We start from the raw sequence: 24,973 nt of genomic DNA, 5'->3' as shown, positions 1-24,973 counted from the left end.
GCCTCTAATGCTTTAAATTGACAAAAAAAACAACAGTCACTGCAATGAAAGTAAACAAACCAGTAGGCTAAACTGTGGTGTTTGTACATCCATCTCTACAACAGATTAAGTATTTTTGTTTAACATCTTGCAAAATAGTGCACCATTTCAGCAGTTTACAATATTAATGACAATGGCAATTTTTTTTTTTTTATTCATTATAAAAATTATTTATTTTGTCATAGTGGACTTCAAATTATTAGTGATCTACAGTTTACCTAGATTAGACATCAGAAGGAGTGCTGGGTATAGAAACATTTACAGTACAGAAAGATTAGTGTGCATAGCAATAGTCGTGAAATCTGACAATAATTGTGTTTTTGTACAGAATCAGTCTTCTCCAAACATCAACACACTGAAGAAGAAAAGGTATTTGATAATGTAAAAACATTTTTGTTGTTTTATGTAAAAAATGCTTTTGTCACAACTGCATAGAACAAATGCAATTCAGTACATAAGCTTTACGCTTAATAGAGCTAGTACAAAGGGACACTTACACATAAAATACAGATTGTAAAGTATTGCCTCAGGCACAGTGAAGCACTGAGCAGCCCGTGGAGTAAACTGATGTTGTAGCTACAGTTGCTTCTCTCTCAGAGAGAGTGTGTTTCAGTATAGTCTGCTAAAACAATACATACTGGTACCTGCAGGTTCAGGAGTAATCAAATTTAATATTTACATTTGATTACTCTGGATCACCTTTAAGTTATAGCTAAGATAAAAATGTTTTGAATGGACTGAAGATCATAGAAAGCAAACATTAAATGAAAGAAAGGTAAAAAAAGAAAATACATACAGTATATACAACAGCTTTTGGTAAAATATGCTGACAAGAAACCTAAAAAAAAAATACTTCTCAACCATACAGCTCCAGTGCATTCTGCTGTAACACAATTGTAGATCAAATCAAAACATTTTTGTTTGAGTTTCAAAAGTAATTCCCTTACTCAACAACAACTGCCACGTTTCCCACTAAGCAAAAGAAGCTATCAGTAGTTTTTAATAGAGAAAAGTGCATTTTCATGAAAATAATGTGCCGAAGAAGTAACGTTCTGAAGAAAACTAACTTAACGTCTACACTTTCACAGTCATGTTCCACAGAAAGACAAACAAAGAAAAGCACAACCGCTCCTGAGAAAATAATCTCGACAAATCAACAATGACCTGTATTGTTCATTACAGCATTTCCAATGCTTACAACATCTTTGCAAAATAGAATAAAAAAAAAACACAAAAGAATTTTAAAACATGGCATCAAAAAAAAGGTGAAAAGAGAGAAAGAACGTGGCCCTGCCAACAACATCATCTTCATGGAGTGAAATAACTGAAATAAAAAACAATATCAAACGGACGGACAGCATGCTGTACCCTCTAATGGATTTGGTATATGTTTTTTGGATGCTAGTTGGGAGCAGTCAAACAGTACAGCGCCCTCACATATCATATACAAATATGTTCTAGCTGTATGTCACCTTTAAATCACTTCCACTGCCCATGAGCAAGCATTACTCTCAGGTTTAAGCACTGTTTATTTTGCTTATCAAGCTGACAAAAAAAAACCCAACATGATCTAATTTAAGCAAGGCTCTCTCTATCATGCAAAAAGCATCCATGCAGAACTTCTCAACTCTCTATGTAATCAGAACCGTATTGTATGAAATGCAATGTCCTTGTTTCCCACACATTATCTTCACCGAGGCTTATCAAAGCTAAAGACTCTCTGCGTCACCTGTCGTGTCCTTTGTAACTTTCCGTCAGAGTCGCTTTTCAGATTTCACTGAAAGCAATTACTCTGTTTCAAGGCCCCCACCCGAGGCTGTGTGTTTGGGTTCAGCGCTGCAGAGGCAATCATGTGGGTAACCTCTCAGCTTCATCTGGAGGGTGCAAAAAAAAAAGAACAAAGAAGAAGGAGCGTAAACACACACAGAATAATGTGAATTCACCAGATTTTCTGCAGGTATCGTGACAAAGTAGAATTATCTTCAGACTGACTAAAGTGACAAAGCTGACCTGATGGTGAGGACAGGACAGATGCTGAGATGTCCTCCCCTGTTGTAACAAACTGTAAATCAGACGCCAAAGCAGCTATGGAGCTCCTGGGACGAATGCAGCGATCACCTGAGAAACTCCTCCGGAGTAATGCCTGTAAATACTGTATGTTAGACTCCTCATAGTGTAGCACTACTATCTCTGTAATGTTGAAAAGTCATGAAATACACAGCATAGAATAGAACAGAATAACAAAACAACATGACATTGCTGCAGCCATTTGTAAGAAGACAGATGAACTCTTGCCTTGCGTGTCATGGGGCTGGTGGGGGCAGAGGCACTGCTGTAGAGGCTGAGGCTCGAGTTGGATCTGCTGACACTCAAACCTTTAGCTGTGCTTCCTGCAGGAGACAAGTACTTCTCCTTGATCTTCAGGTTGGTCCGACCTTTCACTGCGAGTGACACAGCGGGGAAGTTTCACAGTCCATCATGAAATGTGGGTTTTTTTGTACAGTAGGCACTAGGGCTGAACGATTTTGAATACATTTTTATCATTATTCTCATTTTCATTCATTTTAAAATGATTACTACCTGTGAAAACAGTTCTTGAATATGCTATTTTAGACTATCACAAGTGGTCAAGTGCTAAATTTAGATGTCAACACACACAATACATCCTGAACGTGTCTTCAGGTTTGATCACAAAACCACATTTCGAGGTCTGGGATACATGTGACCTCATTCTTTAGGATATATGAATGTAAATCAGTCCTCAGGATCCATTAGAAACTGCCTTCTCTGCTGACGGTTTTCTGAACTGGTGCCGTTCACAAGCTCACAGTAAATTTAAAGTATTTACAATACAATATAATATACACTCATTAACACATTATTTCTTTTTGGTATGGTTAAAATCTTAATCCAATTTACCATTGTAGCACTTTGCAGTATTTATCCATTGATTCATTAACCTCATCTTGACTCTCTTTCTCTTGCTCTTTGCATCAACACACACACATGCACACATACTGACATCAATGTGTATAAGAATACAACAATGATACAAGATCCAATCACAAGGAGACACATACGGGAAGTATCTAAATACCAGGTGTGAACAGTCATATTGAGTGATGATCAGATCTCGGAGCACAGGTGTCAATACCAGGTCAGAACCACGTTAAATGTATTGAATGTGTCTCGCACTAGAGTTGTAGTTGTCTGTTGGTAGTGACTAGAAACAGTGTGCTGACCTCTGCAGGGGTCATTCTTGACCAGGAACTCGTCTAACGCAGTCCAGCCTCCTCCCACTCTCACCATCAAAGTGCTTCGCAGGATACGAACCATCCGCAGCTGCTGTGAATCTCCAAACTGCAGCAAACGCACAGTACATTTGAAAAACTGTTTCCAGGTCACAGCAGTACAGTAACATGTAACAGAGCAGAGTTTCTCATTTATGCTGTTAAATTAAATTTAATGGAATAATGGACTGACCCTGTATCGATTGGCACTTATTTGCTCCACTTGGAACCTCTTGGGACAATTGCACTTTGAGACCTGCCGACTCACCTACAAAAGACAAATAATGAGTCAGTGTGACAGTGTCAGCCCCTCTAATGAATCTGACTGCATGAGTGTGTTTTCTTGCACACACACACACACACGCACACACACACACACAGCTCATACCTCTTCATTGATTTGATCTGCATCCAGTGTTTTCCTGTAGGGATCTCTGCTGGGGTGAAGTGCACTTACAAACTCATAGTAGTCAATGAAGCCGTCGCTATTCATGTCAAAGATGGCTGCCACTGCGTTCATCTCCAGAGAGTTGGTGGGGAACTCTACAGGTGTGAGCAATAAAGCCAACAAGCTTTTGAATTACACATTACAGATTAAAATAATAAATAAAATAAATGACATCTTTGCACATATATTAAGGGTTGTGTTTGGACCCTGCTTCAACATTGAATGCCATAAAGTTGCCCCGGAAAGACTTTGTGATGACATGAATGTGCTCAACTAGGTGTCAGGTTTAAGGCACTACTGCTAATCAGCGTTGAAGCCGATAAAAACCTGCATTTTTCAAACTAATAATTACCAGAGAGTAAATGTCTATTGTATTCGTTCCCACAGCAGACAAAAGCCAGCCTGTGTGTGTGTGGGTTTTCTTCGGGTTCTCCGGTTTCCTCCCACAGTCCAAAAACATGCAATATGGGGATAAGATACTGGACTGGACACTCTGAATTGACCGTAGGTGTGACAGTGGATGGTTGTTTGACTCTATATGTGGCCCTGTGGCCACAGTACCCCCTGCGACGCTCATGTGGAGGATAAAGTGGTAGAATATGGATGGATGGATGGATGGTGATGCATTGGCCTACTAAAGAGAAGTGAATCATAAAAGTGGGTCTTACTTGAGGCAAGGACATAATCAATAAACTCCTTCTGGCTGATGCGTCCATCCTGGTCGCGGTCGATGCTGCGAAACACGTCTAAGATGCGCGACTTCAGATGACTGATCCACTGTATGTAACGCTTCCGCCAGATGTTGAAGTCAAAGTGTGCAAATTCCTCCATCTGTCCGGAAACATATCAAATTAAAACCCGGCCAAATAAATCGTTGTTTTTTTTACAGTTTCAAAGGGCAACAATCACCTCTTTGAGTGTTTGCTGCTGTTGTTCCAGACGACTCTGTCTCGCTATAGCCAGCAGCCAAAGCTTCTGCCACTGACTGACCAGCTGACAGAGCTGTGGAGTCTGGGGGTCAAGGTGCTCCAGGGGAACTGGTAGAGCAGGCTGCAGCTTCTGGTTGCTCCTCCTCTCTGGTTGGAGGAAAAAGGAACAGCATTGTAGCGTGGCAACAATATGTACTAAACTCATAATTGTCTTATGAAATGCTCAGTATATTGTCAACAACTGTCCACTGTGTCTTACTTGTGAGGGGCCTTTTACTTGGGGACACTTGCCGTTTTGGAATTCTCTTGTGTTTGCAGGTCTTTGTGGAATGTTCAACCTCTGGAAATTTTTTATTCAACTCCTCCATGAATACCTGGAGAATGATAATTGAAAGGAAACATTTTAACTATGTAAATGTATATGTATCTAGGCATCCTGAACAGAGAAATAAAAATCACACCGTGTGTTGCTCAATGAGCTCCTGGTTCTGCTCTGTGGATTCAGGCGGAGGCTCTTGGTCTCGGAAGTTGAGGGCTTCCTCTGCAGAGGAGATCCAGTCTAGAAGTCTCTGAACCTCCTCTTTCTCTGCGTCCAGTGCCGACAAGCTGGCCTCGATCTTCCGGCCCTGCTGCTGAGCCCATGTTTGTACCTGACTCAGAAAACAGGAAGTGGGAGAAAATGACACCAGTGGATGCATTCTGGTGCTGACAACCTGTGTTCAAAGCAATGACTTAACTTAAGGAACGAATAATACCATACAAAAAAATAGCTGTGATATTTTTAACTCGACAGGAGGATAACTTTGCAGAGATGTGGCCACTCACCTCCTCATAGCGGGTTTTGGTGACACTGATCCAGGATTTGAGGGTGATGACAGAGTCTGGGTGGCAGGAGGCAAGAATCTCCTCACCCAGACAGTGGATGTTCTCCAACTCCACATTCTGAGACTGCAGTAAACTCATTGATTCCTGTGGAGTATTAGACCATTTTTAACAAACAGTACAGACGGTGAACTTGCCTGCAGGGCATGTTAAACTATCACGTTATACTGACCTCGTGCTGTTTGCGGAAGGCACGCAGACTTTCCTCCTCCTCAGGTATTAGCCCATATTTCAATATCCTCTCCGCCTCGGCAAGGTGTTCCATGAAAGCGTGAACAAGGCCATCAAACTTCTCTGCCTGAAGAGGACGTAGAAAGAGACACGCACATGACTTTTATTAATGGACAGATTCTTGGTATTGTTAAAGTCAGTGTTGTTTGTGAAGGACAAATGCCAACATTGAAGCCACTGTCACGTTTATATACATTAGTGTGCAAAAGCCATTAGAGTTGTTGCTATAATGACCATTGTCATTACATTACATTACATTACATTAACTACAAGCAGCAGATTCTATGAACTTTGCATGTTAGGTCTGTTCCGCTGATAGAAACTACCTGCAGAAGAGCGGCTTCCAGTCTGTCTTGCTTGCTGACTGACAGCTTGCACACAGCCTCCCAGCGTTCCTCCAGTTCATCCATCTGCTCCTGCAGCCAGTGTGCATCAGCTGTGCTGCTCCTGGTCAGATCCCTTACCGAGCGCTTCAGGGTCTTGATGCATCCGGCTCGCTTCCCTAACTCCTTTTGGAATGCCTTAGAGAGAGAGAGAGCGAGAGAGAGAATATTTGCTGAGGAGCACAGACATGTAAAGAAAGTAGCACAGAAATATAAGAAAAAGGCAACTTTACATTAAAGCACATTGATTGTATTGTACCTTGTGTTTGTCTATCAGATTATTGACCATGTCTTTGTCTCCACCAACAGGAACGTCCTCAGCCAGTTGTGGTTCTGCTCTGTACAACCAGTCATTCAGTGCCTGGAGAGCATCGGTGAATCTGCCTGAGAACAGCAGCGCCTCCTCCAGCTTATGTTGTCTAACAGAACATAACAAACATTGTCAACATTACTCTGAATGAACTTCATTTTGTTGCCTCGTTTGAAAGTCATTGTACTTTGTGTGTTCATACTGTAACGGCAGACCGTACCTCTCCATAGACTTGCCACTGATGGTGTCCCATGAGTCTTTGAGTTCAGCCAGTAGGTTTTCCAGGTGTTGTCTGTCATGGCTGGTCTGAGCTCTCTCATGGAGGCTGCGACCACTCTTTAGCGTAACCTCATACATGGGCCTCTTGGACCTGAGCAGCTTCTGGAACTCCTAATGACCAAACAACTGATGAATAAAGACGCTTGTAAAACATATCGCAAACTGTATTCATCGTGACGCAAACGGCACCTTCTGTTCAGACAGTTGTTGTTTAATCTCCTCATGAGACACAGCAATCTCTTTGTGTGTGTCCAGCGTCTGCTCTACGTCAGTCATCCAGTCCAATAGTATGCGCCAAGATTCACTGAACTGAAAGGTAGATACAGCAAAGACACTGTGAGGTTTGGAACATGAAAGTGGTGGGTTAAGAGGGGATAACGTGGTTTACCTGCTTGGCGCTCTTTTTGACCTGCTCCAGCATCTTGCCTCTTTCCGAGGTGCGTTGTTGCAGCTTCTTGAATCGATCCTGCACAGTCATTATTAGGTTATGAATGACATCACTGTCTTCCTTCCTGCTCAGTTCACTTAGTCTACAGCCTGTGTTCTCCACTGTGGTCTTTTTCTCACAGTAACCGTTCACTTGATTCATCAGTTTCTGTAAAAACAAATAAAATGACATTTCAATACATTAAACACTGACAAACGCCTATGTAACTCTGAACCTGAAGAATGCAGCCGTATAGAAAGTCATACTTTATGATCCTTCAGCTGAGTGCAAACAGTGTCCAAAACAAAGCTGGGAGAAGGAAGAAGCCCAATAGACTCTTCACATTTGCTCATCTTAGTGAGAAGTTCCTGGACGTTACTATGGAACTCCTTGGCCAGACTCAGTCCCTCTGTGAGTTTAGCCTGTAAATCAAGCAGAACAAAATAAAATAATGTACTTGTGATAAAATGAGTTCATATAGAAAACAATGAATTGGCTGAGTAACGTCAAATAACCTTTCGCTCCTGGACTTTGCTGTAAACAGATGCCCATTTCTGTTCAAGAATCGAGAGGTTGTGTTCAGTGCTCGACCCCCGCACAACATTGCTGCTCTCCAGCATCCTGTGGATGGCATTCTTCACATCTGTGAAGGCGTGAAGCTTTGACTCCATCTCATTGCACAACTCCTGTTTTCAGTGAGGAGAATTAAGAATGTCAGATTTTAGGCAGGACAGCTACAGTATATTCATGATTGGGGCCAAATTCTTATTGAAATCTTGGTAGGTCTCACCGAGTGTACACTGAGCCTTTCACTGGCAGAGTCTGGCATTCCCCACATGGCCTTGGTGGAGGACAATCTCAGGTCTGTGTTCTCCAGCCACTGCAGAAGATCCTGGATCTCCATTGTAACATCTTGGACCTGGAATAAAAAAAAAAGAAAAAAAAAGAAAAGAAAGAAAGAAAAACAAATCTATGAATAGGATTTTCAAATCACTACATTAACGTTTCATCAAGTATTAGAGTTTGCCATCAAATTTAGGATTTTGTTTAGTTTTCTTTTTTCTTAGACAAACCAGGACAATCACCACAAGATGGCACCATATCACTGATATGAAATCAAACCACTATTCTAGGTTGTACTAAGGTTGAAAGTGATCTAGTTAGAGGTGCAACAGTAAAAAAAACAACAACAATATAATGTTTTTTTCTCTTTACCTGACTCAGTCTGTTCTCAAGTTCCAGTTGCCTTCGCTCAGCCTCACAGCGAACAAACTCCCAGCTTTCATTTAGCTGCTCGAGGTGAGACTGCAGACCATGTGAACTATCGCCAGACCCAACCTCCAGCAGTCCCCTGCCCGCCTGGTTCAGTGACTCCATAGTGCGAACATGGGACATGACGTCATTATGCAAGACCTTTGGAGAGGAAGAAATATGAAAGATCAGGGGCTAAATGAAATATATATGAACAGAAATAGAGTACAAAGAACGGTGAGGAGATAGAAGTCTGCTATAAATTCAAGTGTCAAGTGTTTTCCAGCAGATAAACTCAGGTCTGTTTGTGAAGTTTCAAAGAGATCAATGCAATTTAAGTTTACAAGTGACCGCGCAGCCCTGCAATCAAACACCAAACACCACCAACCTTGTGTTTAGCCAGCTCTATTTCACAGGTCTGCAGGTCGATACTGACTGGCTGGCTGCCCTGCAGTTGCTCTGCGGTTCTGGAGAGCCATGTGTGCAGCTCATCCAGGGTGTTTTGGAACTGACCCAGACCCAGCAGAGCACACTCCAGCTGATGCTGAAAACAATAACACACGGATAGAGAATTTTAAGGTGAGGATTATTGATTATTAACAGCTGAATTACCTTCATGCTGGTTTATCAGTCATCCATTTATTTATATATATATATTTCTTTTAATTTCTTGAAATATCTGCCTCCATTCTCTCACCTGTCTGTTGACCGTCTCTGACTCCAGGCTGTCCCAACGCTGTCTGAAGTCACACAGTGGAGACACTGAGCCCGGACGCTCAGAGCCCGGAGACAGCCGGCAAACAAAGCGATGGTTCAGGCTTTCGATCTCAATCTTCTTCTGGTAAAGTTCTCGCTTGAACTCCTGCAGGAAAAAAAAAAAATAAATTAAAATAACAACACATCTGAACAAACATTCAGCTCACAACTGTCCCAATCATTGTCTGATGCTAGACGAGCACTCCTCGATTCCACTCTGGTTCACAAACTCACCTTGAGATCGCATAGCTGCTCTTTGACCGACTCCAGGTCAGTTCCGACTATGAATTCCTCAGTAGACCTCAGCTCAACTGACTTCAACCACTCAAAAAGACCCTATAAGCAAATAAGTAACAGAAGAAGCACAGTAAATGACATAACTTATTTGACAGTTAGTTTCTACCAGCCTTTAACTTCTAATGTGCTTTGTGACTTTAATAATGATGACTTTTCGTTCTCAGCTAAACGTGTCCAAATAGTTCTATGTATCTTCTGAAATGGCATATTTAATTTAACTTAACGCAAGCACACACACCTGCATCGTGTCTTGATAGTTGAGGGCCATCTGTAAGGAATCCTCCAGCTTTTTGTGACATTCGTTCCACAGTTTGCTTAAGTTGTTCCAGGTGCAGTAGAGCTACAAGGTAGCAAAAGACACGGTACTGTTAATCATGACATTTTCATGAGACAACAACAGTTTATTTGAATTATTGCTTACTTCATCAAGGCTCTTAGTAACATCTGGTTTGTCTGTATCCCCACATGCAGACATGAGGTCCATTCCCACGATGCCGAGGGTGTCCAGATCTGCTTGTAGACTGTCAATATCCTCCCTGACGGTCTGAGGTGGAAATAACACGAAGAAAAATGATTAAATGCCATGGGGAATAGTTGTAGATTACAATTAGAGGATTCTTATATTGTAAAATGTCCAGACAAACCTGCATGGTTTCGAGGCTCTGGCGGATTGTCTCAGAGTCTGTCCGATTAGCACTGAGGTCCAAAACTGCCTGCTGTGCATCATTCAGGGCAGCTGTGACATCAGCAACATCACTCCAGAACTTCATGGCGAGATCCAAAAGTTTGAGCAGCCAGGTTTCCCTTTCCTGGGCCTGAGAGTGTGTCTCATCCCACAGCTGAGACAGGCTGGACACTCGCTCCTGGATTGCTTCAGGATTGTCCAGAAATAGCATTTTTACATCAATGACTTAATCAATGACTTGTACACAAACATGAGAGAAAACAATTACCTGTGCCGATGGATGCATCACCAGCAGCCAGCGTGTTGGACAGCAGCTCATCTGCCTGAGTCTTGACACTGCTGAGGCCCAGCTCCAGTTTAGACAGCTCAGCCAGGGTGTGCTTGTTGTCATGCAGCTGCTCCTGGATCCTCGGGGTGAGTCCTTGAAGTGAGGTGGGAGTCTGTATGCGACTGTGCAAGCGGTCCAGACTCTCTCTGATTAGGGTCATTCTCTCATTCAACTACAAGAGCAAGAGATGATAAGATAAGTTTAGCCTTTTACTATGTTGGTGACTTAAAGTAAATATATTTTACAATATGTTCTGCATTATAAGAGCATTCTCGCCTGTGTGAATCGTGGCAATGACTCCTCAAGAAGACTGGCAGTCTCTCTGACGCGTTCCCTGATGGCTCTATGTTGCTCCTCAGCATCTGCAGCCTTGCGACAAAACTCTGTCCCCAGAATGGGATTTAGTTCTGACAAGCGTTTTGCCAGAGAGCAGAGGCGGGCAATCAAGGGCCTGTGTTCAGCTATGGACTCCCGCAGACCCTTAGGGAGAAGACAAAGATGAGGAAAGGTTTGATAATAATGTGGAGAACAGACTTCTTTCAAGAGGGAACCTGGGGTGAGTAAGATGAATGGGGGAGAACTGATCCTGGCATACAGGACAAAGCAGACATGTCATTACAACACACTGGTGGAAAAAGTAACCCAGTCAACAAGAAGAATACACAAATGACCTGTTCTTTACTGCAAAGTATAAAAAACGTCATTGTTGAATGGCACAAAAAAGGTGAAGTAGTGATTTCTTCTACCTGTAAGAGGTCCTGTTGTTCCCGAAATGCTTCATAGCTAATTGTGCTCAGGGAGAGGTGGCCAATGACAGTCTGAGTCTCTTCTAGCCAAGGTGAGACCTCAGCGAAGCTCTCTGAAAACTGGAGAAGAAGTGACTGGGCATGCTCTAGCTGCAGCACCACGTGGGAATTAGTGGCTGAGGTGGTGTTGCATTGTTCCTGTAACACATCTATTGGGGTCTGTTTGGAGAAGGGACAGTAAAATAAAGAGATGAGATTTGAAACCTTTATGAGTGACATCTTCATGATCAGTATGGTTGTTAAAGTCTTTACCTGGAGATCAGCTGCTTCTCCTTCATCACTGTAAGTTAGCAGGATTTCAGCAATCCTCACCATCTTCTCAATGTTGAACCTGTGTTGGAGAATCTCGACGGCCAAAATCTGTTTGGGCCATAACATACCAAATTACATTCCCACACCACCAGTCACAAAATGAAAGAAATTGCAGACCATCAAATGCCAGCAGTGTTTGTCCTGACCTTCTGCTCATACAGTTGTTCTGCTATGAGCTCTGGATCCAGTTTAATGGTTTTCAGCTTTTCAAGACCCAGTGCTGTGTTTTTGAACCAGGCCATCTCCTTCACAACCGCCTTTTCAAGCTAAGGAGAAGTTTTACATTTGAGGGTTGATCTATGAGGAGTAGGTAACTCATTTACTAATAATATTTGTCCATCGTTGGGGGGGAAAGAAAAAGAATTTAGCAAATATGAATCAAACAATGATCAATTCAAAGTTTCAACATTACCCTCTGTCTTTCAGCTGCACATAGTACTGCATCCCCACCATGTGTCTGTGCTCCTGCTGCTGCCAAGAGCTCCCTCTCAATGCGGCCCAGCCACAGGTGGAGGTCTTCCTGGCTGGAGGTGCAACGACTAGAGGCCTCCACGGCCTGCTCCAGCCGCTGTAGCACATCCAGACTGCTCAGACTCAACACAGAGCAACGAATACGCAGTGCATCGATCCTCTCCTGCACCTGCTGGGCTTCCTCCTCTGAAGGAGGAAATGAAGGACATAGGTAAGACCAAACTACTTCCCATCAAGGTGAGTCCGTGTTTTCACATTAATAGGACGTATCTTATTGTGGAATAAAATACTCAATACAATAGAAACTCTTACTTTGAGTTGGGAATAATACAAAATAAGGGAATTACACTTAGCTGTAGATACTTCTTAGACACTATGTTTTGACATTTTGAAATCAAAGGCAGCAGCGTGTAATAATAATATTAATGTGAGCCTATTATCATGTTACAGTGAAAACTAATCTAAAACTAATATTACTAACTATTACTAACTAAACTAAAACTAATTTAACTCATCTTGTAAATATTACCTGAAATTGCTTCCATCAGATCATGTCCGCACTTTTGGATTTTCCCTAACTCCATGGTTTTGACTTGTATCTCTTCACAAATAGCCTATGAAAATGAAAAGCTATCACAGTTACATGTCTTTAATCAAACAACAAAATGAACAATGGGCAATTAATCGAACAGCTTTCCGACCTTGGCACGATCTGTGGCCTCTGAGAGGTGCAGCATCACTCTTTCTGCATTTCGTAGTTCAGCCAGAGTCTGTTCTACAGATATGAGCCATTGCTGCAGACCGTCTACTCCCTCCTGGAAGAGCTGTGCCCTGGGCAGAATCAGCTCCAGACTCGCCCTCCTACCAGACAACAGCATTTCCATTGACGGATGAGTAACTTTCGCATCACACAAAATGAACAGAATTTGTCATGTGGACGTGTGGCATTGCCAGTAAAAGTAGTTGACCTTTGCTCTGCCTCCAGCTGCAAGGCCTCCCACTTCAGTTTGAGAGTGGAGAGCTTGACCTTTGCCCGCTCCCCCTCCTCTCCTGGGTGGGCCTCTACCAACCGGGGACCCTCGGACATCATAGAGTCCACACTATGCAGACGGTCTGTAAGAAGGCGCTGCAAGAGCTGAGGAACAAGACAACATGCCTTGTTAAATAAAGAGGTTTATCATATTCAAAAAAGTAATTAAAAAAGAATTGACCTTCCTATTAGTAAAGTATAACAACCATAATCTATATTCGATGTTTAATTTGAGAAAAAATTCATTGCTATTGCAAAAAAGAATTGATATGTTTCAAAGCCTTGTATTCTGTCTGCATTTGTGTCAGTATGGAGGACGCCCTGTCTTGTGTATCAAGCTTACATTGTCAAGAGTCAGGGAGGTTTCACCTGATCCGAGGAGCTCACAATGGCTGTGATTACAGCTGAAAGGTGAGAGACTTCCTTCTTTTTTCATACCCCCAGGGAATGTTCACAATGACTCACTGTGGCTATGAATGCCACCCATTCTGACTGAAAAGCACTGAATTTGTACTACAAAGGAACCAGTTGAGCATTTCCATGTCCTCAGCATACCTCTACATAGGTACACCTTTCAGGTGTATTCATCCTACTATAGCACTCAAACACAATGAGGTGCAGTAATATTGCGGATAACACACCCTTTGTTCTTGGAGCTGTGCTTTTACCACTTTGACCTCTGACGATGGGGATTTCTGATTGGCCGTGAGCTCTTCTATTTCACCGATCCATGTGAGCAATGCATTCAGGTTTTGAAGAAAAGTCTCAGGGTCTGTTCCCACATCCCTCAAAGCCAAGGCAGATTTTGTTCCCTTGAAAAAGACCATCACAAAAAAATTAGCTGAATTCTGATTAAATGAAAACATGAGAATGTTTTCAAGAGATGCATGACCGGTTTTGCTGTTGATACACATGGACAAAAGAGGAATCAGTGAAACATACCCTCCATTTAACCAGGCTGGAATCCTGGTCTGAGCTTGAGTGTCCATTACTTTGGAGCTGCAAAGTAAAAACAGTCCACAAGTCGCATCATTTCATCAAAACGATATGCCACTGTACTGTAGAGAGGCAAAATAATGTTTACTTTTTCATTTTTAAAGATAGAGATGGAGAAGAGAATGTCTGCTTTTGGTGAGGAGAGGAAAGAATGAAATGAATGTTTTGGGTGGTTGAAAGTTTGTGTTTTTATCAACCTCAGCGAGTTCCTCGGCCACTCCATTCAGGACTCTAACAGTTCTGGTGACTATGGGGTCTCCTCCTTTATTTCCCGACGGATATTCAGTCACTTCGACAATTTCAGTTACGACCGTCTCTGTCACCTCCGTCACCTCTGTGACTTCACGTGATGCTAAAGTCTTCCAGGACCATGGACTTCCTTCCCTGGAGTCTCTCCTCTGAAGGCTGGCCCTCCTCTCTGGAGTGCTCTTGTCCGGATACGCCAGTGGAGATCTGGCAAACTCCGGAAGCACTGTTCTCCTTGTCAACGTCCCATTTCGGGATGTTTTAATTGGTGAAGGGCTACTGTGCCAGGCGTTATCAAGAGTACTGCTACTCCTGATCGTGGATGCTGGAGAGCTGCGGAGGGGTTTGTCTGAAATGGGGGTATGAGTCCCCTCATCCCGCTTATAGTCAGTGTCCTCTGTCCTTTTGTCTCCATCCATCTCTCCTTCCTTGTCCGTACCATCTCTGGACTTGTCTTTGACAGCCTCCTCTTGTTGAGCCTCCCCATGTTGCTCCGGGGACTGCCACTCTTTTGGTCGCTGGTAACACTTCTTAAGGAAGTCCTCGTCTGACCTCACATGCTTGGACTTCTGGCCCAGGCAGCTGGGCCGGCTAATGAGGTTACCCATAATCCTTCAGCCCAGAGGCTAGTGAGGTAATAGGTGAGGTAAGGCCCCTCGGCCATACATGCAAGCGGGTCTCCAGCTACCTAAAATAAGACAAGGTGGCTCTGAGTCATCATCATCAAATCAATCAATGCAAATCGTGCGATATCAACAAAAAGATTTCCTTTAAGACTTTGCTGCTTCAAAATAATTAAATGATGCTCCCTACAGCAACAACAGTCCCTTACATCTTTTATTTGCTGAATTTCTGTGCCAATTCTGCCCTTTTGCTTGACACTGACAGAGTTGCGGGAACTACAGCAGAGATACTTGGCCTGGAAATACTCCCCTCCCTTTGTCTTCCCTTTTAACCACACAGACACATGCCTCCCTCTGTCTCAAATCACCAACTAAAATATTCAGAGTTTGGAAATCAATGTGACAGGCTTGTCGAGGATCCCACTGCTTAGCCTGGCACAAGAGAACTGGTGGCAGACAGCCAGCCTCTGTCTTTAAATCAGCCTCAACCAGTCCAGGGAAAACTGTTAATGATGCGATTGAATATGACAGCCATAAAAACGCAGACATCGCATCATTCCTCTGGGGTGACAATAATTGGGGAAGTAGAACCACAGAGTGGCATACAGCAATTACCTGTACACCTCAGTGCATTGCAATATAATAAAAGGAAATTAATTGTATTTTTGTTATAATGTAATTTCCAACTGAAGCTCATAAGATGTGCCACCATTCAACACTGTATTTGATCAATATGAGAAGATCATTAAAGACTTCCCTCTGCGACTTCATTATTTTGGCAGATTGATTTAAGTTGAATTTAATTTTATCGCAAACAGAAGCTGAGGTGAGCCCATCAGATGATCGCGGGGGGTTCCCTGTTAAGATTGGGTCCTCCCTCTGAGAGGATGTAGGTTGCTTAAGGACATGCTGGGTGACTAAAGATCTCTGGGGGGGTTTCATGGGTCAACAAATGGGCAATTGGAATCTGTATTTTTACAGCCAAAATTGATTCCATATATTTATCCTGATCTACTGTTCTCTGCCTTTGAGCTATAGCAATATCTAACACATTAGAATACAATCTCATTCATTATAGTTGAGATAAATCACACTCTAAGAATGACCTACTTTGATACGATGACTCCGATGACTGCATTAGGCCAGTGATTGGCTTCATCATGCAGTCAGGAGACTCACAGGGGAGTACACATTCAGATCAGAGAGTAGGGCCCAGACAAAGCCCCAGTACCGAGATCAATGATTACCCAGTTAGCTCAGATCACTGCCCAGCAGTCTCCTGAGGAGGGCAGAGAGAGTGTCTGTGGCCATGTCCACACGAGTTAACAATTCAAGAGAGAGGGTGTGTCGTGTCTGGTTACTGCACCGCATGTGCGTTCATTTGCTAAATTACAAATGCTGCGCGTGCATATTCTAACACGCCGTATATTTTAATTATGTCTACCAGGTCTCAAAAAGGTGAAGGCTGAAGGTGTTTTTTTTTTTTTTTGCACCGGCTTTCAAAAAACAACAATACCCTGACCTACATAATCTGTGATCAAAGCAAACCAGCCTTAAGTCTACTGTATATTAGACATGCACCTTCCTAGAATGACGATACTAGAGAGAGAACCAGGGAACTGCACAACCACTCACCCTTTTAATGTATATTGTGGATGACCTAACCATCCCATCACTTAACCTAGTTTGAAATGGCCCTTAATTCAGCCCGGCCCCTTTCTCTGCTCTCTACGGTGATTTATGATACATGACTGCAGCCCATTTCCTGATGAATTGGATTATTACATTAACATAAGGGCTTTCCCATGGTGTGGGAAAACAAAAGCCATATTTTTGTTTGCCCACATTTTTGCAATTATTGATTTGATCTAAATATCAAAAAATGAGACACGTGACAAAAAAATACTAATGGAGTCTTGTATATTGACGTGATTGAACTATTTACATACTCGAAGTAGCCCTTTATGGGTCAACCCTTTATTACTATAGCAGAACAATTAACATGAGTCACAACAGTAGAGAGCCATGATGTCATAGCACTGATGTGTGTCAGTTTCTGTTCAGGAACAGAAGGACCTGTCGTAGTAATCACGGTAATGGTTCCTAATCAAGAATGGCAGCTGTGCATTCACCCATGAGACTCATAACATCTTAGGGAGTATATTGTACAAGGTCACGTGTTCATCTATCTAACAATCCTCAGAACACACAACAAAGCATGTACTGTACATAAAAATAATACTGGGATTATGGTGAATATAATACAGTTTGTGAGAAGGGTCTGTCTACTAAGACGAATAATAATAACCTGAAATATTTTCATGAAAAAGAAACATCTAAGGGACTTTTTACAAATGAGTCTAAATACAGATCTACTTACAATAGAATGATCCATTCACACTGAAGTTCTTACATCCGTTTCATTTCCTGTCCATTCACTATCACATGGCTCCCTAGATCAGTATCAGTAAGTCCAAAACCAAGCTCTCTCTCTGTCCTGTCTGGGTTACTGGCGGTTTTTGGCCGTTTGTAGGTTACATGAACCACACTTACCCTGACGCAGAGTCGAGAGCAACAGCATGAGTAAAGGAATTCAGCCAGTCCTCAATCACCATTCAAAAAGGGGAGGAAAAAAAAAAAAAGAAAAAGTCCAGCTTTGTTTGAGCATCCTTTGAACGGCCTCCCCGCTCCAACATCCCAGAGTGAGGGCTCCTCACAAACACACACTTGCATAGTTCACTCATTCACACATGCTCGCATACAAACACTCTTTCTAAACACACTCACACACATGCCCTGATAACTCATGCTTTTCCGTTGCCCAAAGTCACAGGCAAACAATGTCCTCCTCTCCCCTCACAGTGCACCCCTCCCCTCCCCTCACATCACATCACTTCTCCTCCCACCAGCTCTGCTCCTCTCCCTTTCTTCTTTGTTGTGGGAGCTGTGATAGAGGAATTCCTTCCTTGTTAACGCCGCTGATGGGATAGTGTGCCCAGATGGAGACAATGTATTCCAACGGCTCAGTTGAACTCCCACAGTAGCCAGCCAAGAGCAGTTTCCACATGGAGGTCAGATTGTACTGGTTCCACCAGCACTGCTGCTGCTGCTGCAGGTTGATCCTGAACCAGACAGCGAGGCGGCAAAGTGCCCCCTTTACCTTCCTTGGGCTTTTTTTCTCTCACTCTCTCCCCCTCCTCATCCGACAAAGCCCCTCCTCTGGGTCTGATTGTGGCTCAGAAACTCCATGCTGCTTCTGCTTAAAAAATGGAGTAGGTTGGGGGGGGGGGGCAAAGAAGGAGAGGTTTCTAAAGACCCCTGGGCTTCACCCCCCAGAACATTCACATGTTAAGTGACAGCTGCCTCAGCCCTTTCCCTCTCTCGGTGGTGAGGGAGAGAAGTGCAGGCTACAAAAGAAGGGACCCACACCCACTCTGCCACACACACTTGCCACCATCCCCCTCGCAGTCCCCTCTTTCCCCATTCAGCGAGCCAGTGCAGCAGTCTCCACAACAGCAACAAAGACGCCTAATTACTGTAAAACATCTCAGATTACTTTTCAACTCTCTTCCAGCGCTGCAAACCCAGCACACAAACAAAGGAGCAGGAAACAAACACAAAACAGAGAGCATTGGGAAGATAATACCGATTCCTTTCTCTGCTTCTGGCATGGGAAAGCAAAGGAAGGACCCCTATAGTGAAACTCTATCACACCCCATTTGAAAAAGTCACAACATTTGCCTTATACCAAGCCTACTGTATGCAAACATCATTACGGCAACAGTCACATGCATGTTCTTGTGTTTGAAATGAACCATGTGAACTCTTTTTCAGATAAGAGCGAAAGCATTCACGGAAACCAGAAACTACCTTTGACATTTTTGTAATGTGGAGATGCAACAAAAACACAGGTCTTACAATCAGTGTCTGTGGCCCAAAACCATGCATTCATTCTTTATTCATTTCCTACTGTCCTTCTCCAGTCAGCCAAGTAATGAACCAATCCACTGATCCACCAAATGCACACATTCATGTACAGTGAACACACACTCACACTCTCCTCTCACTCTGTCACTCACACACACACACACACACACCTGCATTCAGTCGGCTTACTGCAAGGTCATTCACCAGAGTGTTCAAGGACAGGTGACTGGATAAGAACAAGACTTCTTTTTTTAAATAAACAATCTCATCTGGTCTTGCACAGTATACACAGTATATTCAATAAATATCTTATTTTCCTATAATCTCTAATACCTGCAGACGTGGCAGCAACATTCATGTGCCGGCGTGTCTTCTGTAATGCAAGTACATTCTCTTCATCTCCTCATAAACTATCATATAATCAATAGCACTCTCTCTGGTGTAGATGGCCTAATGTGTTACACGTGGATGGAAATCTCTTTGAACCCGTCTATGCAAACCTAGTTAATACAGCACGAGGTATGTGACTGAGAAGTGATTTATTATGTTTACGCCACAAGATCACGGTGTAACTCGTTTAATGATAAGTACTTATTTCTAGTGCATTCTGAGTGAAATTCAAGCAGGTTGTTTGTCCATGCCGTTTAGAATGGCACATCGTGTTTTCTGATCTTATAGTGGTAAGTACGTTGTAAATAAAAGGATAAAGCTATGGTGCCAGAGCTTACTAAACCAGCTTTGACTGAAATTGGGAAAAGAAACAGTGATTTCCCAGGTTTAAAAGCATTTTTTTCCTGTTATTTATTTGTTTAAAAGTGTTTTTTCCTGTTATTTATGTGTTTAAAAGTATTTTTTCCTGTTATTTATTTGCATGTTAATATTTTTCAGACCTGTATCCATTGCGGGTTTCACACCACTGACAGCTTTTAGAGGAGCTTATGACAGTTTGGTACAGACGGATACACTTATCTAAACAATCTGAATCTAAAGTTGTTGATGATATGACATTTAAGATTATTCAAATACACAAATACCCACAACTAGGATGGTTAACAAGCAAATGGGATTTAAAAACTATCCGAAAAACACCTTAAAGTAAACTGTACCAAAAACAATATCCTGCACTTAACGACATTATTAACACTCCTTACAGACTGAATAACAAATGAAGCGCTAAAAGATTCACAAACTGACAGATAAATGTTTATTCGCTTTACTCACAGAGATAATGTCTTTAGCTGTTTAATGAGCAAGTAGGGCCCACATTCCCAGTACGCTCTGAAAGAAGCTGGCGGTGATGAGGCAAAGCTTTGCCAGGAAGACATTGTTGCTGAACCACAACACCTGATCCCAGCTTTCATCGTCCTCCAGCCTCTTCTGTACTAATTGAGTGATTTTTGCCAAAGCCCACTCCTCTCCATTTCACAGTAGGTGGACATAGAGTCTAATCACAGCTCTTAAAAAAGACAACAGCTGATGGAGCTGAAGAGCAAATGGCACACTGAGCTATGCAGTGATACAGTACGCTGCTACCGAGGGGTAAAAATGTGTGGCTGGGTAAAGTCCGCTCATCTTTTCTTCATCCTTATTCTTCTAAAATCAATTCAATAACAGTGAACAGGCCAAGATTTGTTTTTAAATGAAAGTGAGTTCAAATTTGTGCCCAATTAAACTTTATATTGGATCAAAGTTTCTATGTGTCAAAGGACCGGAGAAGAGAAAGATGAATTTTGCAGGCTTGTTTTTTCCCCTCCTCCGCCATCTCAACCTCTCTTACAGCCTTCAAATTAAATAAGACCTCAATGGCTCCTCTACAGAACATGGTAATTAGCCCTCTTCATGAGAAATGAAGAAAAAGAAGGGGGTCTCTTTTCAGGGTCAGACCAGAAGCACTATTCAGTGTGCACACTGTCATTTATCACCAAAAGACGTTGCTTCCAAGAACAGTGGATGAAAGGATGATGGGCTCCCCTGTTGGGTTGCCCGGGCCCTGCTGAGCTGCCTGGAAACTGGAAATTACAGTCATGGGTGAGAGGAGGATTCAGCCACTTGGGGAAAGAGGAGTTCAACCACATCATCAGCTCTGCTTTTGAATCAACTGCTCTCGGGAAGAAAGGATTTACAGCTGAAAGTCTACATTTTCCATTGAGTAAAGGAAGACATGAGTAATAAAGAAAGAGGCCCCACACTGCCATTAACATTGATTTATAGTGTGAATAATAATAAAAAAAATCTCCTTTGAGAGAGATTACCTAAAGAGCCATAAGATGAAAATCAATTTGAACAAGAGACAATCAAGTGAATGTGAGATTTAAACAAGTTAAATCCATATATTCACTCCTCGCTAACAAAACAAGCCCCTCCTTCGCCAAATGTTGTGATGGCATCATAGACTGGAGGTGCTGTTCTGTTTGCTGGCTGTCAGAGACAGAGAGCACGGGAGAAAAGAGCGTGATCTCTCACCCCTGTTTCTCCGCTTGGCCAGGCCTGTGTGCACAAGGCTTGTTTGGGATGCAGCATCTGTGACAGAACCAGGGAAACCAGAGACACTTAAAACACAGAGAGCTTTTATCAACAACAATGTCATCAGCCAGGCAAGTGGGGGTGTGGGGGGTGGGGGTGGGGTGGTCAGGGGGTCAAAAGAGGAACTTTTCACCTTAGTTTGACTGTCAAAGTGAAGAGATGTCTTTTTGACTTGTCACCAACATGACGCACTGACAGACATTACCTCATCGTCTCCATCAACAGAGCTCAAATTCCCCTCTATTATTCATGCCCCAAATGCGTTTATTTCACATGAATTAAAAATCAGACACCATTTAACAAGTCCATCATTATGTTGGTCGATATTGCTAATTTTTTTTCATGCAAGAGTCACCCTGGAAATTTTACCAAATTTACGCCAGGATTAGATGAAGTTATGTTGCTCTCGTGGATATGCAACTGGACAGAGATGTATTTACCATTATTAGACATTTTGTCTCATCATTTCTAATACTGTGATATCACATCTGCATGATACTTAATGTAAATACAAAATGAAAATTATGGGAACTGTTTGACTTCTTATTCATGAGGTTCATATGTAAACACACAGTCGTTCCAGTGTTGATGGGGGAAAAAAAAAGTGGTTTAAGATGTGCCAGTGCATGTGTTGTGTTAAGGAGCAGGTGTGTTGCGCTCTCCTGTGTATTGTAAGAAGGTCTGTAAATATGGGGGGGCTGCTCAGGGATGTCCTCATTCTTGCCACTAACTAACGAGTCCCTTAGGCCAAGACTGGGACCAGCAGTGCAGCAGACTAACAGCATTACCATGACAAAGGTCTGTGGTCGGATGCAGTATGATAAAGGCATGGTAGAGATGAAAAGACACCCCCTTATTTCACACACTCTTGCTGGGGGTCAGACTAAAGCTCTCCAAAGCATTCAAGCTTTCATGACGTGATAAGACATGCCTGTGCATTTCACAAGTCAGTCCCCAAGGAAACAGAAAAAAGAATTTCAACCAAGAATGCAAGAATGTTAGAATATAACTGTTCAAAACTCTCTTCTCGTTTATACGCCAATCAACAGCTTCTGCAACGGTCGTATAGGTTCAAGAGGTGCAGAGCTAGGAATTGAACCCACAACCTTCGAGTTGCGAGACAACTTGCCCTACCTACGTCTAAAACTTAAGTAGTAGTAGTAAGATACTTTTATTCAAGTATCCCTTTTAGGTACTTTGTACAAGGCTGGGGAACATGTACATTTTAATGGACCATAATCTGCTTCAACTATATATAATAGTAAAAATATCAAATATTCTTAATCCTTTTATTGTAGTTAACTCACAGCTTATTGGAGAAGGTTAAGTCATCCTGAACTAAGTGCACTCAACTACATCATTACCCTCACCATCTTAATTGCTCCATTACAGAGCTGCGTCGCCATGTTAATGATGAGCGCTTGATTGGCCTTTAGGTAGCGCTGTGTCTTAATGAAAAGGAAGACTTAATTATTTAATTGCTACATAACGCACAAACATCCCAAGATAAAACATCTAGTTTCTGTTTAATGAGCTATAATTAGCAGCAAAAATAGACTGGAAACTAGACATGGTGAGACTGCTAGCTGCTATTAGCTTTGTCATGCTAGTGCTAGCTTGTTTAACATGCTGACCTTCAATGAATAAAACACACTTAATGTTTGAATTTAGTGAAAACTAAATAAATAAAACACACAAAAACAAATGGACAAGAAATCTACAGTTGTCTGAGATAAAAGCTTCAACTGTTGGACATGAGTGCACCTCTCACCATCTTTTTTTTGTGTGTCCCCTTTGCTTCTTCCTACCATCAGACTCTAATGTCTTTTCAGTGTGTTCGCTCATGTGTACATCGGGCCTTCACTGCCAAGCACACACACACACACACACACACACATTGGGCACAATGGAGCTTGATCCCCCAGCCCCACTGTTCCCCTGTGGCCTAAAGAGGTGTCCCTGCAGGAGTGGGACCACCTCGGTATCCATCTGAGCATGTCAAACTTTGCAAAAACCTCCGCAGTCCTCGTCCTCCCTAATTTTCACTTCTCATAAAAAATAAATATATAATAAAGCAGCAAAGGCACAAAGCAGTACAAAGCACACTTGCCCAAAACACAGCATATTTAGGGAGTTGCTCATTCTGCTTCCCAAACTATTACACTTGAACCAATCTTGATTGCAGCAATTTAGTTAATGAGCTATAAAAAATCATGTAGGATCTGCTAAAAAAATCAACATCTTAGCTTTGAGCTCCAGCCTCTCTGAGCTTCTAAGAATGGCCGTTGACACCCATGATTGGATGTTTTTTCTGTAGACACGGGATGTGGTGAAACAGGGAAAAAGACAATAGACAGACAGGCAGACAGACAGTAGACACTCAACTGACCCTGGGGTCTGGAGGAGGCAACCTCATCTCCATGCTCTTCAGCCACTCTCTCAGTGCTTTGATTTGATTCCTGAACTCAGTCTGCCACTGACTCACGTCCTCCACATCCACCCTGAAATAGAGAGCGACAATAATAAAAAAAAAGCTTAATCATGCCAAAACATGTGATAAGTTCTCTCGTAATCTAATTTATAAATTATAAATGTCCTAATATAATTTATGCTTTTTGTCTGCACATGTGGGTGCTGTTATAGCGTTTTGTTGATTGCAATGATTATGCGAGAACCATCATATTTTTTGTTGAGATTAAAGTGGATTATGACCATCTGCGACTTAATTTTGTGAGTACACTGATAGTGATGCAAGCTATGCAACAGGAACTAGAATTTAATGTTTTTATTGGAGTAAAAAGACTTACTTACTTTAACAATTTAATTAAAATAATCTTTAAGGATAATTCTCCCAACAATATAATATAACAGGGGCTGTAAAAGTCATTAGAGAGGCATCTGCTCTCAATCTGCTGAGCTGGAACATACAGTAGTTTTCTTGTGTTGGATGATTCACTTTTCATAGCTCTGCCTTTGTGTCGATGACAAATGCACACAGTCTAAGCCGAGACAGTGGACCAGCTGTCTTCACAGACTTTTGGTGGCCGTTTTTGATCATGCAGCAAAAGTGACATCAATAAATGCTGAGTGTACATGAAAAGGATAATATACATTTGCATACCCATATCTCTGATCTTGTAATGTCGGTGTCGGTGATCCAAACACAGTGCTTTGGTTATCCTGAAAGATAAAGAAGTGATCCTTTTTCCTCTCTGACTGTTAGAGTGTTTACAGGTTGAGGTGACGCTGTTCATGCCAGGACCCTCATGTGCACAGTGTGTTGTGTATGAACTTACCTCAAATGTGGGAACAGCAGAGAGGGGAAGGGTCAGATCTGAGTCGTCGGGGGAACTGAGAGAAGAACTCTGGCAGGTGAACGTCCTGTTGTCAGACTCCTTCATCAAGCCCAGTGGCTAATTGTGGTACATAGAGCAAAAGTATGTACAGTAGTACTGTTTAAAGACACTAAATGCAAAGACTAGCTGATGATAAAGTATTGTGTGA

At 42.3% G+C, this 24,973-nt stretch overlaps 1 protein-coding gene across 3 annotated transcripts; it reads right to left on the bottom strand.

Annotated features, from left to right (window-relative positions):
* Positions 1-175: 175 nt before the first annotated feature.
* Positions 176-24,951, bottom strand: macf1b (microtubule actin crosslinking factor 1b). 3 transcript variants are annotated; one of them, XM_044033598.1, is made up of 41 exons: positions 24,766-24,951; positions 24,591-24,649; positions 23,859-23,970; positions 14,097-14,153; positions 13,796-13,966; positions 13,093-13,259; positions 12,826-12,985; positions 12,654-12,738; positions 12,066-12,310; positions 11,800-11,919; positions 11,594-11,701; positions 11,282-11,500; positions 10,812-11,015; positions 10,476-10,707; positions 10,167-10,393; positions 9,944-10,066; positions 9,761-9,862; positions 9,460-9,561; positions 9,167-9,331; positions 8,858-9,013; positions 8,434-8,631; positions 8,009-8,137; positions 7,734-7,904; positions 7,485-7,640; positions 7,180-7,386; positions 6,981-7,100; positions 6,733-6,902; positions 6,462-6,621; positions 6,146-6,340; positions 5,761-5,886; positions 5,532-5,675; positions 5,168-5,356; positions 4,966-5,080; positions 4,687-4,853; positions 4,446-4,608; positions 3,718-3,872; positions 3,523-3,597; positions 3,282-3,399; positions 2,335-2,480; positions 2,050-2,182; positions 176-1,913 (listed from the first exon to the last, which is right to left on the bottom strand). In XM_044033598.1, the coding sequence occupies exons 1-41, from the start codon at positions 24,868-24,870 to the stop codon at positions 1,888-1,890; spliced, it is 5,982 nt and encodes a 1,993-aa protein (XP_043889533.1). In that variant the 5' UTR covers positions 24,871-24,951; the 3' UTR covers positions 176-1,887. The 3 variants fall into 3 exon arrangements, with proteins under 3 accessions (XP_043889533.1, XP_043889530.1, XP_043889531.1); XM_044033595.1 differs by lacking the exons at positions 23,859-23,970; positions 24,591-24,649; positions 24,766-24,951 and adding exons at positions 14,348-15,084; positions 17,573-18,253; XM_044033596.1 differs by lacking the exons at positions 23,859-23,970; positions 24,591-24,649; positions 24,766-24,951 and adding exons at positions 14,348-15,084; positions 17,400-17,525.
* Positions 24,952-24,973: the final 22 nt, after the last annotated feature.

Source organism: Solea senegalensis, linkage group LG9 (assembly GCF_019176455.1).
Source record: "Solea senegalensis isolate Sse05_10M linkage group LG9, IFAPA_SoseM_1, whole genome shotgun sequence".
NCBI lineage: Eukaryota > Metazoa > Chordata > Actinopteri > Pleuronectiformes > Soleidae > Solea > Solea senegalensis.
This window is presented reverse-complemented; position numbering and strand designations above follow the sequence as displayed.